This window comes from Xenopus tropicalis, chromosome 9 (assembly GCF_000004195.4).
Source record: "Xenopus tropicalis strain Nigerian chromosome 9, UCB_Xtro_10.0, whole genome shotgun sequence".
In the NCBI taxonomy this organism is placed as follows: Eukaryota; Metazoa; Chordata; class Amphibia; order Anura; family Pipidae; genus Xenopus; species Xenopus tropicalis.
Genome location: NC_030685.2, coordinates 68,874,528 through 68,892,495, shown reverse-complemented (window position 1 = coordinate 68,892,495; position 17,968 = coordinate 68,874,528). Strand labels below are relative to the sequence as shown.

Here is a 17,968-nt window from a genome sequence, read left to right as displayed (position 1 = left end):
AAGCAGGATTCTGCTGGAGGAGCACTATTAATGACTGATAAAACAGAATACCTTAGAACCACTGACACTCATGTTACTGAGATATTACTTCTCGGTGTGGGTGGATCAGTGTGGTCAAGCCTTTCTCCACCAATACAGCGAGGACTGACCTGAGAGAGAGATAGAGAAAGTGCCATGTAACTCATGCTATACCAGGGGGCTGATTTTTCAAAGTACGACAGGTCCAAAATACAAAAAGCTTGGAGCTGCAGAGTGCCATTGAGCCCTATGGGAGACTTTCCTTGGGCCGGGTTGGAGCTGCAGAGTGCCATTGAGCCCTATGGGAGACTTTCCTTGGGCCAGCTTGGAGCTGCAGAGTGCCATTGAGCCCTATGGGAGACTTTCCTTGGGCCAGGTTGGAGCTGCAGAGTGCCATTGAGCCCTATGGGAGACTTTCCTTGGGCCGGGTTGGAGCTGCAGAGTGCCATTGAGCCCTATGGGAGACTTTCCTTGGGCCAGCTTGGAGCTGCAGAGTGCCATTGAGCCCTATGGGAGACTTTCCTTGGGCCAGCTTGGAGCTGCAGAGTGCCATTGAGCCCTATGGGAGACTTTCCTTGGGCCAGCTTGGAGCTGCAGAGTGCCATTGAGCCCTATGGGAGACTTTCCTTGGGCCAGGTTGGAGCTGCAGAGTGCCATTGAGCCCTATGGGAGACTTTCCTTGGGCCGGGTTGGAGCTGCAGAGTGCCATTGAGCCCTATGGGAGACTTTCCTTGGGCCGGGTTGGAGCTGCAGAGTGCCATTGAGCCCTATGGAAGACTTTCCTTGGGCCGGGTTGGAGCTGCAGAGTGCCATTGAGCCCTATGGGAGACTTTCCTTGGGCCGGGTTGGAGCTGCAGAGTGCCATTGAGCCCTATGGGAGACTTTCCTTGGGCCAGGTTGGAGCTGCAGAGTGCCATTGAGCCCTATGGGAGGCTTTCCTTGGGCCAGGTTGGAGCTGAAGAGTGCCATTGAGCCCTATGGGAGACTTTCCTTGGGTCGGGTTGGAGCTGAAGAGTGCCATTGAGCCCTATGGGAGACTTTCCTTGGGCCGGGTTGGAGCTGCAGAGTGCCATTGAGCCCTATGGGAGACTTTCCTTGGGCCGGGTTGGAGCTGCAGAGTGCCATTGAGCCCTATGGGAGACTTTCCTTGGGCCAGGTTGGAGCTGCAGAGTGCCATTGAGCCCTATGGGAGACTTTCCTTGGGCCAGGTTGGAGCTGCAGAGTGCCATTGAGCCCTATGGGAGACTTTCCTTGGGCCGGGTTGGAGCTGCAGGGTGCCATTGAGCCCTATGGGAGACTTTCCTTGGGCCAGGTTGGAGCTGCAGAGTGCCATTGAGCCCTATGGGAGGCTTTCCTTGGGCCAGGTTGGAGCTGAAGAGTGCCATTGAGCCCTATGGGAGACTTTCCTTGGGTCGGGTTGGAGCTGCAGAGTGCCATTGAGCCCTATGGGAGACTTTCCTTGGGTCGGGTTGGAGCTGCAGAGTGCCATTGAGCCCTATGGGAGACTTTCCTTGGGCCGGGTTGGAGCTGCAGAGTGCCATTGAGCCCTATGGGAGACTTTCCTTGGGCCGGGTTGGAGCTGCAGAGTGCCATTGAGCCCTATGGGAGACTTTCCTTGGGCCGGGTTGGAGCTGCAGAGTGCCATTGAGCCCTATGGGAGACTTTCCTTGGGCCGGGTTGGAGCTGCAGAGTGCCATTGAGCCCTATGGGCGGCTTTCCTTGGGCCGGGTTGGAGCTGCAGAGTGCCATTGAGCCCTATGGGCGGCTTTCCTTGGGCCGGGTTGGAGCTGCAGAGTGCCATTGAGCCCTATGGGCGGCTTTCCTTGGGCCGGGTTGGAGCTGCAGAGTGCCATTGAGCCCTATGGGAGACTTTCCTTGGGCCAGGTTGGAGCTGCAGAGTGCCATTGAGCCCTATGGGAGACTTTCCTTGGGCCGGGTTGGAGCTGCAGAGTGCCATTGAGCCCTATGGGCGGCTTTCCTTGGGCCGGGTTGGAGCTGCAGAGTGCCATTGAGCCCTATGGGCGGCTTTCCTTGGGCCGGGTTGGAGCTGCAGAGTGCCATTGAGCCCTATGGGCGGCTTTCCTTGGGCCGGGTTGGAGCTGCAGAGTGCCATTGAGCCGTATGGGAGACTTTCCTTGGGCCGGGTTGGAGCTGCAGAGTGCCATTGAGCCCTATGGGAGACTTTCCTTGGGCCAGGTTGGAGCTGCAGAGTGCCATTGAGCCCTATGGGCGGCTTTCCTTGGGCCGGGTTAGAGCTGCAGGGTGCCATTGAGCCCTATGGGAGACTTTCCTTGGGCCGGGTTGGAGCTGCAGAGTGCCATTGAGCCCTATGGGAGACTTTCCTTGGGCCGGGTTGGAGCTGCAGAGTGCCATTGAGCCCTATGGGAGACTTTCCTTGGGCCAGGTTGGAGCTGCAGAGTGCCATTGAGCCCTATGGGAGACTTTCCTTGGGCCGGGTTGGAGCTGCAGAGTGCCATTGAGCCCTATGGGAGGCTTCCAAAATCATGCACAGAAGGATCAAAGTCAGAAAGGTTTTCCTGCTGTTTAAGATCATTTGGATACGAAAATTTTGTGACTTTCGGATCGCCAATATGATATTATCGTGACTAATACGATTTTTTTTCGTAAGCATTTTTGCGATATTTGCGATCAGCAGAAATTATCATATCTAATCCGAATTTTACTCATTTCGGGATTCGAACTCTTACTTTGATGAATGTGCCCCCAGGACTTGCAAGGTTTGTTCATGACACTTATAGGCAAGACATTAGTGCAAGATTTGCAGTTGGCGAGTTTCTTCAGGCTTGGGAATAGCTTCAGCCCCACCCAGGTATTAACACAAGGTCCTTTAAGCGCAACCTTGGTTTCCTGTAATATGTGCCCCGTTTGTGCAATAGTCAACATTATCTCGGAATAATTAAGAAACCAAGCTTAACATTTGGTACATTTGTGTCATTTATATCTGCCTAAATATAAATCTCCAGAGTCTCATGTTCTGCCTGCTCTAAACAAAGGTTCTGTGCTGAACCCAAACTAAGAATGATTACGATGTAACTGTATTAAGTTCCGGAGGATGCGGCAGGGCAGATTAGTTACTCATTGTTGCTTTGGGAGTCGCAAGGGGATGCCCACAGCTCATCTGTTATAACTGAACAAAGTGCCATTGCTCATAAAATCCCCAAAGCAGCCGTTCAAAAGATGATAAAAAGGAAGCTTGCTAAAGCATAAATGGGCATATTTATCAAAAGCTGAAGTATCAGCAACCCAAATAATGAGCCAAAAATATCCACTTGCTGCAGCTGGGGAGAAGGGTCCCACACAATGTGGCCCCCCAACATTAGGGAACCAACACCAGCTGGATAAATTAGGTTTTGGCCCAGCCTCAAAGCCTTTATGGGGTATTTTGAGTTTATGCTTATAGGGACACTAAACCCAACCGTAAAACTGTCCCACTGCGCCCCCCTAGTTACCACTGCGCCCCCTAGTTCTCTTTAGAAGTTGATGAAAAACATAATTACACATGGAAACCAATTCACCAATAAGAATTCTACTGACTGAAAAATTAATTAAAGATGCAAGAGAATTGACCAATGAGAATGCTGATTCCCATCACTGTGTCAGGCATCTTGCTGTTATCTTACATATAGAGATAATTATGTCTTTTTTCCATTCATTATATGACACTAGAATGAGACATGGGGATAAAGGACAGACTTGTTCAGTGCTGGGAAACTGTGCTTAATGCTCCCAACTCCAATTGCTGGAACAGAGAACATGGAGCCAGATTTACACAGATCAGCTGGGAATCTCATTGGATGAATTTTTTGCATTTCAATGCTGCCGCGGGCACTGGAGAGCCTGAAAAGCTTTATTGTGCAATATTGCTTTAAGACTACAACCCTGATGTTGTTGGACTACAGCTCCCAGCATGCCTCAACCTTCATTATATGTTACATTATTCTGGGATTTGTAGTCCGGCAACAGCTGAGTAAAGTTTGGTTGAGAAGTGCAGCAGGGTTTAGTGTCCTGTACAAGTTAACCTTGGGGTCTGAACAAATGATTCTATGTAGAAAGGTTGAGGGTTCTGCAGGGGTGGTGAATAAGCAAGACTAGAAACAGTGTGTAAACAGCTTATCAGTACCCAGCCCCCCAACCGCAGCATACTGATTGGACATAATCAATTATTTGGCCAATCAAGGTGCTGGTAGACCGGAACATGGCAGTGACTTTCTGCTCCCAATGTGAGAATATGATTATATGATCAGAACAATAGAAAGGCAGCCATGCCATGTGTGGCCCCTTGTATACTCTCTGTATGTTAGGCCCATGGGCTAATTGGTTGGAGAAGGCACCAGATTGGCCCGTGTATGGCTGCCTTTACTGCTTGATCCTTTTTAGATCCTTACTAAACAGATTCAATCTTAGTACATTTTTGAAAAATAAAACTAATATGGTAAATTATATTTATTTATCTTTGAATAATATTATAATACATTTAAATATAGAAAAATATTATAACAGTATAAAAGCACCTCTTCAATGAAAGCAAAATACATCCATTTTCCCTGTTTGATTCTTTGGGGACGGCAAACAGAGCCTGAGTGAATTTTCTTGTATAATAAATATTTGTCTGTTGAATCTATTGGACCTATTGGGGGTCGTATCTGCCTCCTGAAAATGAAGTTTGTGAAATATATTTGAATTTCTCTCTGTGAGGAGAGGAAATAAAGAAAGATAAAGTGTTGTGAATGGAGTGACTACAGCATCCTTATGGCACGTTCAATGGATTTCAAGCCTTTAGAAATATATGACTATATTATACAGTTTTAAATGTGTGTTTTGATTTATATTTTTAAAACTGACATAGTTACATCAGAACAGTTTTTGAGTTTGTCTCTCTGTCCCATTTTCAAACGACAAACAAAATTTCCTACGGTATTAGAGAAACCGTTTCCCTGCTGCGGTGTCAGGCCAAACACGGTTTGCTGAGTAGATTGATGACTGTATTGTTCTTGTTAACTTATGGGTGCCCCAGTGGTGACCAGTTTATAATAAGCCCCTTTCAAGGCCATAAGTGCTTCATGGGAGCCCTTTTCAACAATGGCCCCTTGGGACATCACAGCTATGATATCACAGGTCTGGATTGTGGACAAACGATGGGCAATGGCGATGCAGGTGCGACCTTTTCTAGCTTCATCCAGGGCAGCTTGCACAGTCTGAAAAGGAAACATGGCATTCTTCATATTCTCAGTCTTATAAAGAGGTATGACTTTTTCTCAAAGCAAATTTACTTTTTCTGCCTGAGACAGATGGATAAACTTAAATGGCAAAGACTACAGGGTACCAATCAGATAACAGCTAGCTTTATTCTAAGTCTATCTAGAGAAAACAAATTGCCCATTGGCTGCTACATGTGCCTGCAATGGATCAAATAAACAAGCCCTAGTGGGCATAACTGGCAAGTCCAATCATTTTTTTTTTGACAGAGACAAGGCTCTGGGCCCAACTAGGAGAACCAGCCCCACAGTATGGGTATGCCTGACCCACAGTGACGGGCCAAGCCAGCTGGGTGCCCTAGGCAACCTGGTTGGCTTGGCCTGCAACCAAGCACACAATGCATGCACACAGGGGTGCCAGGGCTGCTGGCAGGAGGGGGGGGGGAAGGGCCTGGAACTAGTGGCAGGTGAAAGAAGAGATACCTGTCTGGTGCCCCCTTTACCATTGTGCCCTAGGCACGTGCCTCTTTTGCCTACCTCTAGTTCCGGCCCTGCTGACCCAAATAAACATAACTTTATTGAAACAATGGTTAATTCAAAATGGTTTTCTCATGCCTTTCCTTATATCATTATTACTGTATCATAATAATTATTATTATTATCATTTGCAGGTAATTCTTACGTCTATATGCTCTACAGGTCGATTTAAAAACCCAACTGAAGTTGTCTCCAATTTGCCTGGGAATGTTCCTGTTGAAATCACCTAAACCCCTTGGACTAAACTTGTAGCATGAGTAGATAATATGATGATAATAATAATAATAATAATAGCCTAGTATCAGCTCACTTGCTAGAAAGCTTTGCATTCTTTTCTTAAAACTAACATGCAATTATCACTTTGCCAGTCTGTGGATAATGGGACATGTAGTTTAATAGAAAAATAGTTGTGAGTAGGCCCAGACTGGCAATCTGTGGGTTCTGGCAAATGCCAGAAGGGCTGCTGTAAGATGCCACAGACACTCACTATTTATTGGGCTGGTGGGGGGCTGTTTGGGCCTCTGTGTACTTGAAATTATTATTATTTATTTATAAAGCGCCAACATATTCCACAGCGCTGTACAATAAGTGGGTTTCATACATTGGACATACAGTACAGTGTAACATAAAAATCAATCAATAACCGATACAAGAGGTGAATAGAGCCCTGCCAAAAAGAGCTTACAATCTACAAGAAATGCCAGGCCTATTTTGAATCCCTGTCCATTGGGATTGGGAGTAAGTTGCAAATACTCATTAGGGCAATATGAGACAATGAAGTTTGCCCCTATGAATGCCAGTCAGTAGGAATCTCCGAGCTTACCTGTCATTCAGTAAAGAGCACTGAATTTTGAGTACCCCAAAATATTAACTACATTAGGAAGCCTATAGAAACAATTCATTCTGTCAATCACCAAGTTTGTCCCTATTGCCCTTAGTCATTTTTTATCCTGTTAGATTGTCCCTTGTATCACTTACCTTCTCACTCTCTGTATCTAGGGCAGATGTGGCCTCGTCCAGCAATAATATCTTTGGATCTCTGACAATGGCACGGGCTATAGCAATGCGCTGCTTTTGTCCCCGGGAGAGCTGGGATCCTTGGATTCCAACATTGGTTTCGTATTGCTGATAAAAACAATTGCAGATTGAAAGATTAGTAAAGGTTTATATTGAATAAAGGTGGGCTAGTGTTATATTGTTTTGTATATGAGTCAAAAGGACATCATGTTTCTAAATCTTGTAAAGACACTCTTATGAAAGTGGAATCTTTAGCTCACAGGTTTTTCTACTCTAAATCAGTCAAGCAGTGATTAGTAGGTCCAACATAATAGGGAAGGAGGGTCAAGTTGTATCAGATTCTTGGGAGCAGAGCACCTTCTTCTTCCTCTACCCATAACACAATTTAGCTTTGTGTTGCCTTTAATGATCTTATTCATTTTTTCTCCCATTTCTATGCTGCTCTCCCTTCTTCCCCAGGACCCCAAACCTTTCATCTTTATCAACACTTCCCTTTCCCTTTTTGGTTATGTCCTCAACCTTTTTCATTCTACTGTTTCCTCTCCCTGTGGTCAGAGGAGTTAAATCAAGGACACTTACATCTGGCAGGGTCATTACGAATTCATGTAAATGTGCTTTCTTTGCGGCTTCTATAACCTCCTCCATTGGGATATCCCGTGAGTTGTCTCCATACTTGATGTTGTCTGCAATGCTTCCTTCAAACAATACAGGCTCTTGAGAGACAATGCCAATCTTGCTTCTTAAAAAGGAGATGTTTACATTGGCGGTGGCATGTCCATCCACAAGCTGCAGATATGTATAACAGTGAGGGTTGTATTTATACCTTATACCCATTATTTATTATAAGCCCCTAGCCTCATCTATAGCAAATACTCCATTAATTTAATCCACACAGATGTTCCAGTTTTAGACCAACTTGACCAAAGACCAACGTGAAATGATCACTTTAAAGAATAAGTAGCTCTTCTGTAGTCATTATTTTTTCAAAATTCTAAGATATTAAGGGAAATATGGTATGTACTGTTCCTCCAGTTGAGGAACTTGTCGGGAGAAAGAAAGAGAGCTGGTCTGATGTTCTTCTGGTTAGGAAAGACTTGACAAAAGTTTTCTGAGGTTTCTAATGTTCTTGCTAACCAGAAAAATATCAGACCGTCTTTCTCCTGACAATTTCCTCAACTGGATTTTGGTCAGAAACTGACCAGCAGGTGGCGCTGTTGTAACAAAATTCATTCATATAAACAGTACATAAAAATAACAAATGTAAATTTCAAAGGCGCTTAGTATAGGACTCTCATCAATTTTGCATTCACTTATTTTAAAGGTTTACTTTTCCTAACACTTAACACCCTTCTTTCTGCAAACTAGGTATCCCAGCTAGTGCTATGTCAGCCATGTATGTCAGCCATACTAATGTTACCATACAATTTTTGCATGCCAATGTTACACTATAATTTAACATAAGAAGTACGGATGTAGCACTATAAAAAAATGTTGAAAAACAAAATAGGAGAGTCGAGTGTAAATATAGCATATTGGATTCACATAGTGGGATCCCAGTGTATGAAATGGGTGCTTGGGCCAGCAGTATTGCTTTAACAATCCATCTTTGTAGTCAATAGAGCACAGCTCCCATCATGATTTAACCTTTGATAATATTCTTGGCAATGCTGGGAGCGATCCAGTAACATTTAGGTAGAACAATACTGCTATGGAAGGTTTATGTCCCCATTATATACATACAGTGCTATACCATGAAAGTGTGAATAGGGTGTTCTCATTTGAGCCTTATGAATCTTATTCTAGCAACCAGACAAGTTATTTAATGGAAGATGAATAGGCAAGGGATTTTTTTAAATTGCATATAATATTATAATAGAGATTATCAAATAATAAAAAAAAACAAATGACAAGAATTTTAAAAAAAGCTTAAATACAAAAAAATATATATATAATAATCTATTTTGTTTTACTTACAACTTTGCCTTCATCCGGGTCATAGAATCGTTCCAGCAGCTGAACGCTGGTGCTTTTCCCACATCCGCTGCTTCCTACAAAGGCCAACGTCTGTCCGGACCTGACACTGATTGACAGCCCTCTCAGCACCATGGTAACTGGCCGGCTGGGGTACGTAAATTTGCAGTTCACGAACTCAATGTCACCTTTAAATTCTTCCTGTATGGTTAAATATGAGTAAGGTTAGTAATTTACTCAGAACATATACTGTGTGATGGTCACAAACATGTACAACCAAGATAAACCCAGATAAATGACCACAAGAGAGAAGAACTTTAAACGGGTGGTTCACCTTCCAGTTAAGTATGTTAGTATGTTATAGAATGGCCTATTCTTAGCAACTTTTCAATTGGTCTTCATTTTTAATTTATTTTCCTTTCTCTTGCAGCTTTCTAATAAGGGACACTGACCCAAAAGCCAAAAGACTACTTCTCTGTAAAGCTACAATTTTATTTTTATTGTTACTTTTTATTACTTATATTTCTATTTAGACCCTCGTCTGTTCATATTTCTGTCTGTTGTAATACCGCTGCCTGGTTGCTAGGGTAAATTGGAGGACTGCCGAACAAAAAAGCTGAATAAATAAAAAAAAACTGCAAATAATAAAAAATGAAGACTAATTGCAAATTGTCTCAAAATAGCACTCTGTACATCATACTAAAAGTTAATTTAAAGGTGTACAAGCCCCCAGAAGAACAGGGGGCATTCAATGGGGAAGGAAAAGACAGAAAGGCAACTCACCCACTTGTCTCCGCTGCTGCTGAACACACTTGTCTTTGGTACACGATCTAATAACTTGAAGAACTGTTCTGCTGCAATTTTAGCTTTGGCGTAATCAGGAGTGAAGGATGAGGCCCTGCCCAGAGCTGTTCCGCTGGTGACTATGGCTGATATTACTCTGAAAGAAGGAACACATTGCACTGCCAATGCTAGAAAAATGCCTTACTTTCTCTAAATGTTTAAAAACCGAGCATGTGCAGTGCCACTGACACTCAAAGATGGCCTAAAAAAATCCAAGATGGGGAACTGCTGTGTGAAGGCCTGGATCATTACTGTTACCTCTGAGCCGGTTCAGTAAGTTCAGTATCTAAAATACAACATTTTTAGCTATATCTGTTTTTTGGTTTAGTTCTCCTTTGAGGTAGGTGCCACATGTCAACAGAGTTGCTCCAGCATGGCTTACACAACTCCCAGAATTCTTACTCAAGAATCAATACATGACCGGAATTGTAGTCTATGGAAGTATTCTAACAGAGGGGAATATGCTGTAGTCCAGCATTCATTCTTAAAAGGGTTGTAAACCCAATTGCAACTCCTACAGAACCTATAGAAGTCGCAGAAAAACTTAATTATAGATGCAATAAAATGCAGCAATGAGAATTCTACTAATCAAGAACTTCATTATAAATGCACAATAATTGACCAATGAGAATGCTGATTCCCAGCACTGTGCCAGGCATCTTGTTATCTTACATATAGAGATAATTATGTCATTTTTTATTCTTTATTAAATTACACTGTAATCAAATAAGGGAATAAAGGACAGACTTGTTCAGTGATAGGAAACTGTGTTTAAGGCTTCCAACACCAATTGCTGGAACAAAGAACATGGAGCCAGATTTTCACTGGCTGTGGAGATTTAGGGAAAGGTTTTATTGTGCAATATTGCTTTAAAGGGACACTAAACCCATCCATAAAGCTGTCCCACTGCGCCCCCTAGTTCTCTATAGAAGTTGATGAAAAACATAATTACACATGGAAACCAATTCACCAATAAGAATTCTACTGACTGAAAATAGTTACATAGAAACATAATTAAAGATGCAAGAGAATTGACCAATGAGAATGCTGATTCACAGCACTGTGTCAGGCAACTTGCTGTTATCTTACATATAGAGATAATTTTGTCATTTTTTCCCTTCATTATATGACACAGGAATGAGACATGGGGATAAAGGACAGACTTGTTCAGTGCTGGGAAACTGTGCTTAATGCTCCCAACTCCAATTGCTGGAACAGAGAACATGGAGCCAGATTTACACACATCAGCTGGGATTCTCATTGGATGATTTTTTTGCATTTCAATGCTGCAGCGGACACTGGAGAGCCTGAAAAGTTTTATTGTGTATATTAATATTGATTTAAGAATACAACCCTGATGTTGCTGGACTACAGCTCCCAGCATGCCTCACCCTTCATTATATGTTACACATTACATTATTCTGGGATTTGTAGTCCAGCAACAGCTGAGTAAAGTTTGGTTGAGCAGTGCAGCACAGCAGGGTTTACATCCTCTTTAAAGCATTAAAACTCCTCTCTAACTGTCCTGGACCAGTGAAACCCTGCATGATCTGTGTGTTCCCAGCTCCTTGTTCTTTGTTCATGGGAGGTACTGGACATATTTTATGTAACACCAAATACCTGAAAAGCAGTATATTTGCCTGTCTGACACTTGATTACAGTGTAATGTAGGCAACACAAAAACTGCACTGCAGTCTCCCTAAGGTTGATAATAGCAGAATGGCTGACATAGCACAGTAGACTTAATTATAGGTACAATACTGGAGCATCCTCTTGCACCTATAATTAAGGTTTGGCTGCCTTGTTTGAGGGCTGGGTAGTGTAATAAGCAAAATAAGGGAAAGTTTATGGAACTGTTAATGGATAGGATCCCAAAATAATCACAAAGTTGGAAACTTATTTGTATTTATCGCCATCTGGTGGTATAGTATGTTATTGCGCCAGAAGTATTTTCCTACTATTTTGCATACAATTGGGGGTTTGATGAATATCAGCAACCTTTACTTTTAGAGTTATGAATATCTATATTGCTGGATCACATGGGTCAGGAAATCCAGTTGTATCAACACATATAGGGAGAAAGTAGAATTAAACATATATTTGTTTGAAGGAATAACTTTTGCTAGGGGTCAAAGACACACAGTATACACAGGCACAGTTGACTTCACTTATACTCTCATGAGTCTGATGAATTGCAGTCAGTGTTGGGAACCCACCAGAAAACCTTGCACCTTGCCACTCCCCGCATCCCTGATTACCACAAAGTATAAGGTACACATGCGGGGGGCCCCAGAAGGGGTATGGGGGGCCCTGGGGTAGCAGCCCCGGTGGGCTTTACACACCTCAGTCCAACCCTGTTTTTTCCCAGAACCCTAATAGGCCATTCAGACACTGACTGCAATGGGGGAATCTTCAAGACCCAATAAAACTCAACAAAGAGATTTTTTTAAGTGGTTCTATGGGGTCTAATGCATTTGGAGCCATCAACACCAATGGAATTTTACAGGTTCCCTGCCCAGGTTGACATTCCAGAGAATACACTGGATTCACAGAACTGGTATATTGGTATTTTCAGACAATACCAGACCTGGATTCTGGCTTAGTACCTGAAGACAACCGCATAGTGGATCCCATCAGTATTGACCAAAAATCCTCCGAATCTGAATGACGCCGCATAGGCCATGAATATGACACATTGAGCAAACCCGAAACAGGCACCGTACACATGGGATTTCTTAACAGCTGCTTTATAGGGCAATTCCAGCTGCTTCTCATAGACCTCCACAAACATGGTTTCTTTTCCCAGTCCAGCAACTGTACGAATATTGCCAATTGCTTCGCTCGAAACCTGAAAAATGAGGCATAAACGTGAAATAACTGATTAGAAGTATGGTAGATTATGTAATAAAAGGTGCAAAGTTTGCTACAGGTCTAGTCTCCTCTAGCAACCAATCAATATCTAGCATTTAAAAGCATTGATTGCTGTTGGTTCCTGCACCTGGGCAAACTTTACCCCTTTTGTTATATATGGAGGGTGATAAATATAAATATAAATTAAATTCCAGTGTTCTCATGTGATTACTGTGGCTTTTATGGGAAGTTATAGCAGAAGGGTCAGGGAATTTTCACACTGTTATAACCAAGTAAAAAAATTAGCGTGTCAGTAGTATGGATCCTATAATGTGTGCAGCCTTTCAGTAGTTATGGTACCACAACCCCTTGCCTTTAGCTGTGGGAGAAATAACTGAGCAGTATTTAGGAATCACAGGTTACACATCCCTGATATATGAACGTCTACCCCCAGGGTCAGACTGGCCAACTGGGATACCAGGAAAAATCCTGGTGGGCCCTGACCCCATTGGGCCCTTCCACCTGCCTGCATACCAGCCACCCCCAGCAACCAGAGAAACTAGGAAATCCATATGTCTCAGCATGGGAAGGTATCCTGATGCCAAAAAGCAACCGGACAAGTCCCAGGATCAGCGCCTTTCCCTCATGCTTATTACCCAGATCAGTTAACATGCAGCCTCCTGTACTCTGACCTGAACTCACAGGTTTGGTACTTTACATTAGAAAAGAGGATTGTCAGGAGATAATGGAGATTAGTTTGTGTTTTACACAATTTAGAAGTTCAATAGTTCACTTATCCTTAAAGTCTTCCTGCAGATATGTGTGTTATTGGATAAGGGACTGCCAATGTTTCATGATATTCTATAAGGCCAGGGATTCCCCCCACAGCTGTTGCCTTACTGGCATTTTGTCATCTAAATGAAACATTTGGGGCCCTAATAAGCACCAAATACATCCCCATGTCCTTACCCCCTACAGGTGGGATTGTCCGATCTTTTCACATTAGATAATAGTTCCCTTTTGTGGTTAAAGTTTTAAATCTGAATCCCTATAGAGACAGCCCAGGATTCAATCAGGGTGACTTTAGCAAAGTTGATTTTACAAGGGCAAAATTTTAGAGAACCCATCAATATAGTGCAGTGGTTCTCAACCTTCCATTGCCGCGACCCTTTAATACAGTTCCTTATGTTGTGGTGACCCCCAATCATAAAATTATTCCTAATGATGTGTTTTCCAAATATCTTAGGCAACCCCTGTGAAAGGGTCGTTCGACCCCCAAAGGGGTCCCGACCCACAGGTTGAGAACCGCTGATATAGTGGCACACGTGGCTGGTCTAATGTACTGATCCAACCAATCAGCTTCCTGAGAACTGATGTATGGACCTGTGAAGTTTGATGCTTGATAGGCTGTACTTCCAGAATCATGCAGTATGCTGGCTTTCCCTTTTCACTTTAGTGCTTAATCAGCTCAATGACTTTTTATATGAGCATAATCCCATCATCTATCATAGAGTCTGGCCAGAAATAAGCAGGCATAGTGCATGTGTGGCCAGCTCTCAATCTGTTTTTAGGGCTCAAGTTCAGCATGTAGTGGGTCCATAGATAGCAGAGTTTGCTGGTAGAAAGTGTGGGATGGTGGGTATAGTAGAACACAGAAAGGAAAGGGCAAGATGGTAAGTGTTTTAATTGTGGTGGAGCCTGGAACAAAGCAGAATAATCATCCAACCTGTGGCTGTTCAAAGTCATGTAAACCTTGATTTAGGGGTTGAATGGCTGCAGGTTAGATGGTGCCGCTTTATATAAATAATGGGGCCCAGGGACCAATACAAGTAGAAGACAACCCTGACAAGTTCATATTCATATCCTTCTCACTAGTGCAAGTGACAGGATATTACATAATCTGCGGCTAGTTCCTAATATTCTTTAAATATATCAATTTGTTCCTTTAGCTAGTTATAAAAAGATAAACAAGGTGGACTTCTCTACTATAAATGGATGCAAACACTAGGTCCAAAACCATGTGCACACATAACCATATGCATAGCGATTGACCCCCATTGGTCCAAGGGTGGCACTTTCTATGCCTGGCATTAACTGGGTATAAGGTACAAGGCTCCCCTGCACATTTCATTGAAAATACACATTTGTGTCCCACCTTCATGTGCCAATATTAGCTCAGGCACAATTACACACAATATACAGGCATTATTACAGCTTTATCCATTCCAGTAACCAAGTTGTTACCTTTCCGGCCATCTCCAGTGCATTTTTGTCCTGATTTGCAAACCCTGTGAGCATTTTGGCCTGGAACACTCCTGCCAATGCAAGTAATGGGAGGAAGCAAAGCACCACCAGACTCAGCTTCCAGCTAAAGTAGAATGCAATGATCAGGGAGGCCCCGATGTTTGTCAGGGAATTCACAACCATTCCGATCTGAGATCCAGTGGCCTAAATAAGAAATAAAGTTTATTAAACTCCAAGACAAGGAAATCAAAGCCATGAAAACTGTGTGCTGATATCACTGGGAATGGCTGCACTTATCTCTCTCCATCTCATCCTACTTACCCCTCTTACCCACTTCAGTCAACCCATGACCCCTAAACTTTAAAAGTAACTGTAACTTTAATGTAACTGTAAATATGTATATACACAGTTGTTTTGCAATTGGCTGTACCATTAGGGCTTAATTTTGCTGGTTTATAACATTGTACATAAAGATTAGGGTTGACACTCGTCTGGTTTTGAACCATCGGCCTGGTTTTTCAAGAAGCTCAACAGTACACAGTCTCCTGTCCTGTTTAGGATTGTAAAACATGGACAAAATTCTATCCAATCCCAGGCACGTGACACCATAACCCCATTCACAACTTCACTAGCCCACCCCTACACATCACTAGCCCATCCTCTGACATCACAGTTTGGGCCCCCAAAGTTATCATCACTGCGTCCTTTGTCTGCCATTTGCTGCCACCATAGGTGCCAACCCTAATACAGAGGCAAGCACAATACAAATACATTGTAACATTTCTATAGACACAAATATCCTACTCATTCCTACCCCTTGGACTTGGGAAGCGTCTGTGGCGAGTCTCGTTGTCAAGGCTCCGGGGCTGTTGTTATTGTCATCAAACCAGCCAATTTCTTGCCCAAGCATTGCCTGGAAGCCAACCCTTCTTAATCTCCGTGTCAGGCGCTCCCCAGATTTAGCAAATGCATAGCCCTGAAAAGAACCATGTGCTGTCATGTAGCATAAACCACAGCCACTTTATTATAATTCCTAAATATTGCAATTAATCTGAACATAACATGACATTATGACCAGTAAATGTTATCTGCTGAATGGTTGCTATGAGTTACTAGACCTATTTCAGACTTTGAGCTATGTTTGCTTACTTGGCCAGAAATCTATTGCCCACTATAAAAAGTAGTTGTGTTGGTCAGGCCCTACCACTTAAGTTTGCATTTAACTCTGCCAGATCTAATCAGCTGGACCTGTATCCAATACAGACCCTCAATCCACAACTCGAACTGCTGCTCTCTCCACCCAATGAAATGGTGGCAAAATGCTGCAAGGGAGGCAGAGAAGCCTTAGGTCACAATCATATAAATAATTCTGTTTTATTTACCTGCATGCTGAACTGTAAATACTGAACATACATGAAATAAAATATAGATATATCCCTTTTTACACCATTAATTAGCACTGACATTTGGTACAGGTATGGGACCTATTATCCAGAATGCTCGAGACCTGGGGTTTCCCGGATAAGGGATTTTTCTGTATTTGTATCTCTGTACCTTAAGTCTGCTAAAAATAATTTAAACATGAATTAAACCCAATAGGGCTGTTCTGCCCCCAATAAGGGGTAATTATATCTTAGTTGGGATCAAGTACAGGTACTGTTTTATTATTACAGAGAAAAGGGAATCATTTAACCATGAAATAAACCCAATAGGGCTGTTCTGCCCCCAATAAGGGGTAATTATATCTTAGTTGGGATCAAGTACAAGGTACTGTTTTATTATTACAGAGAAAAGGGAATCATTTAACCATGAAATAAACCCAATAGGACTGTTCTGCCCCCAATAAGGGGTAATTATATCTTAGTTGGGATCAAGTACAAGGTACTGTTTTATTATTACAGAGAAAAGGGAATCATTTAACCATGAAATAAACCCAATAGGACTGTTCTGCCCCCAATAAGGGGTAATTATATCTTAGTTTGGATCAAGTACAGGTACTGTTTTATTATTACAGAGAAAAGGGAATCATTTAACCATGAAATAAACCCAATAGGGCTGTTCTCCCCCCAATAAGGAGTAATTATATCTTAGTTGGGATCAAGTACAGGTACTGTTTTATTATTACAGCGAAAAAGGAAACAATTTTAAAAAATTTGATTTATTTGATTAAAATGGAGCCTATGGGAGATGGCTCTCCTGTAACTCAGAACTTTCTGGATGACAGGTTTCTGCATAATGGATCCCATACCTTTATACAAATGAAATGAAATGTTGATCTTTTAAAGAACATACTCAGAATGCCATGATTTACCAATGTATACCACTGCTTTCTATATACTGAATTACCTGGAAAAATTGTGTCACAAAGGATACGACCGCAATGATCACAAATAAAATGCAAATTCCATTGATTTCTCTCCTTTGTTCATTCAAATCTGGCAGTGAAAAAGTCTAAAACGAAATAAAAATTTAATAGATGTTATAAGAAACATGAAACAATGCTGTACTGCCAATTGTCTGTAGATCTATGGCTGCCATTTAGTCACGGATGCACATGATAGAGCTTCTTCCTATATATAAGTGACCGGCCTCACCGGCACAGTGTTCCAAAGGCATTTTGTCTCAGGCTGGGAAATACTGCCCTCATATGTTTATGCCTCCTAAACTGCAGGACTTACATATGTCTGGAAATCTAAACTTAAAGGAAAACTATACCCCAAACAATGTAGGTCTCAATATATTGTATAAAACCACTCATATGTAAAATTGTGCTTCATGTAAGCAATTTTATAAACATTGCTAGCAATGGAGCAGTGCCAGCATTGTATCACTGTATGTACTGCCTGTGTGTGCCATACTATGCCTGTCCTATGCTGCCTGTGTGTGCCATACTCTGCCTGCCCTATGTTGTCCATGTGTGCCATCCTCTGTCTGTCCTATGCTGCCTGTGTGTGCCATACTCTGCCTGCCCTATGCTGCCCGTGTGTGCCATACTCTGCCTGACCTATGCTGCCCATGTGTGCCATCCTCTGTCTGTCCTATGCTGCCTGTGTGTGCCATACTCTGCCTGCCCTATGCTGCCCGTGTGTGCCATACTCTGCCTGACCTATGCTGCCCATGTGTGCCATCCTCTGTCTGTCCTATGCTGCCTGTGTGTGCCATACTCTGCCTGCCCTATGCTGCCTGTGTGTGCCATACTCTGTCTGCCCTATGCTGCCCGTGTGTGCCATACTCTGCCTGACCTATGCTGCCCATGTGTGCCATACTCTCCC

The 17,968-nt window shown here is 42.9% G+C and overlaps 1 protein-coding gene across 1 annotated transcript in view; it reads right to left on the bottom strand.

Annotated features, from left to right (window-relative positions):
* Positions 1-4,334: 4,334 nt before the first annotated feature.
* Positions 4,335-17,968, bottom strand: part of LOC100489744 (bile salt export pump) — a 32,907-nt gene continuing 19,273 nt past the window's right edge. The window contains exons 18-26 of the mRNA XM_031893650.1: positions 17,043-17,147; positions 15,511-15,672; positions 14,697-14,900; positions 12,209-12,450; positions 9,543-9,699; positions 8,763-8,960; positions 7,368-7,574; positions 6,750-6,896; positions 4,335-5,234 (exon numbers count right to left, since the gene is read on the bottom strand). Of these exons, the coding sequence (XP_031749510.1) occupies positions 5,034-5,234; positions 6,750-6,896; positions 7,368-7,574; positions 8,763-8,960; positions 9,543-9,699; positions 12,209-12,450; positions 14,697-14,900; positions 15,511-15,672; positions 17,043-17,147 (1,623 nt within the window). The 3' untranslated portion in view covers positions 4,335-5,033. The remainder of the gene's footprint in view (positions 5,235-6,749; positions 6,897-7,367; positions 7,575-8,762; positions 8,961-9,542; positions 9,700-12,208; positions 12,451-14,696; positions 14,901-15,510; positions 15,673-17,042; positions 17,148-17,968) is intronic.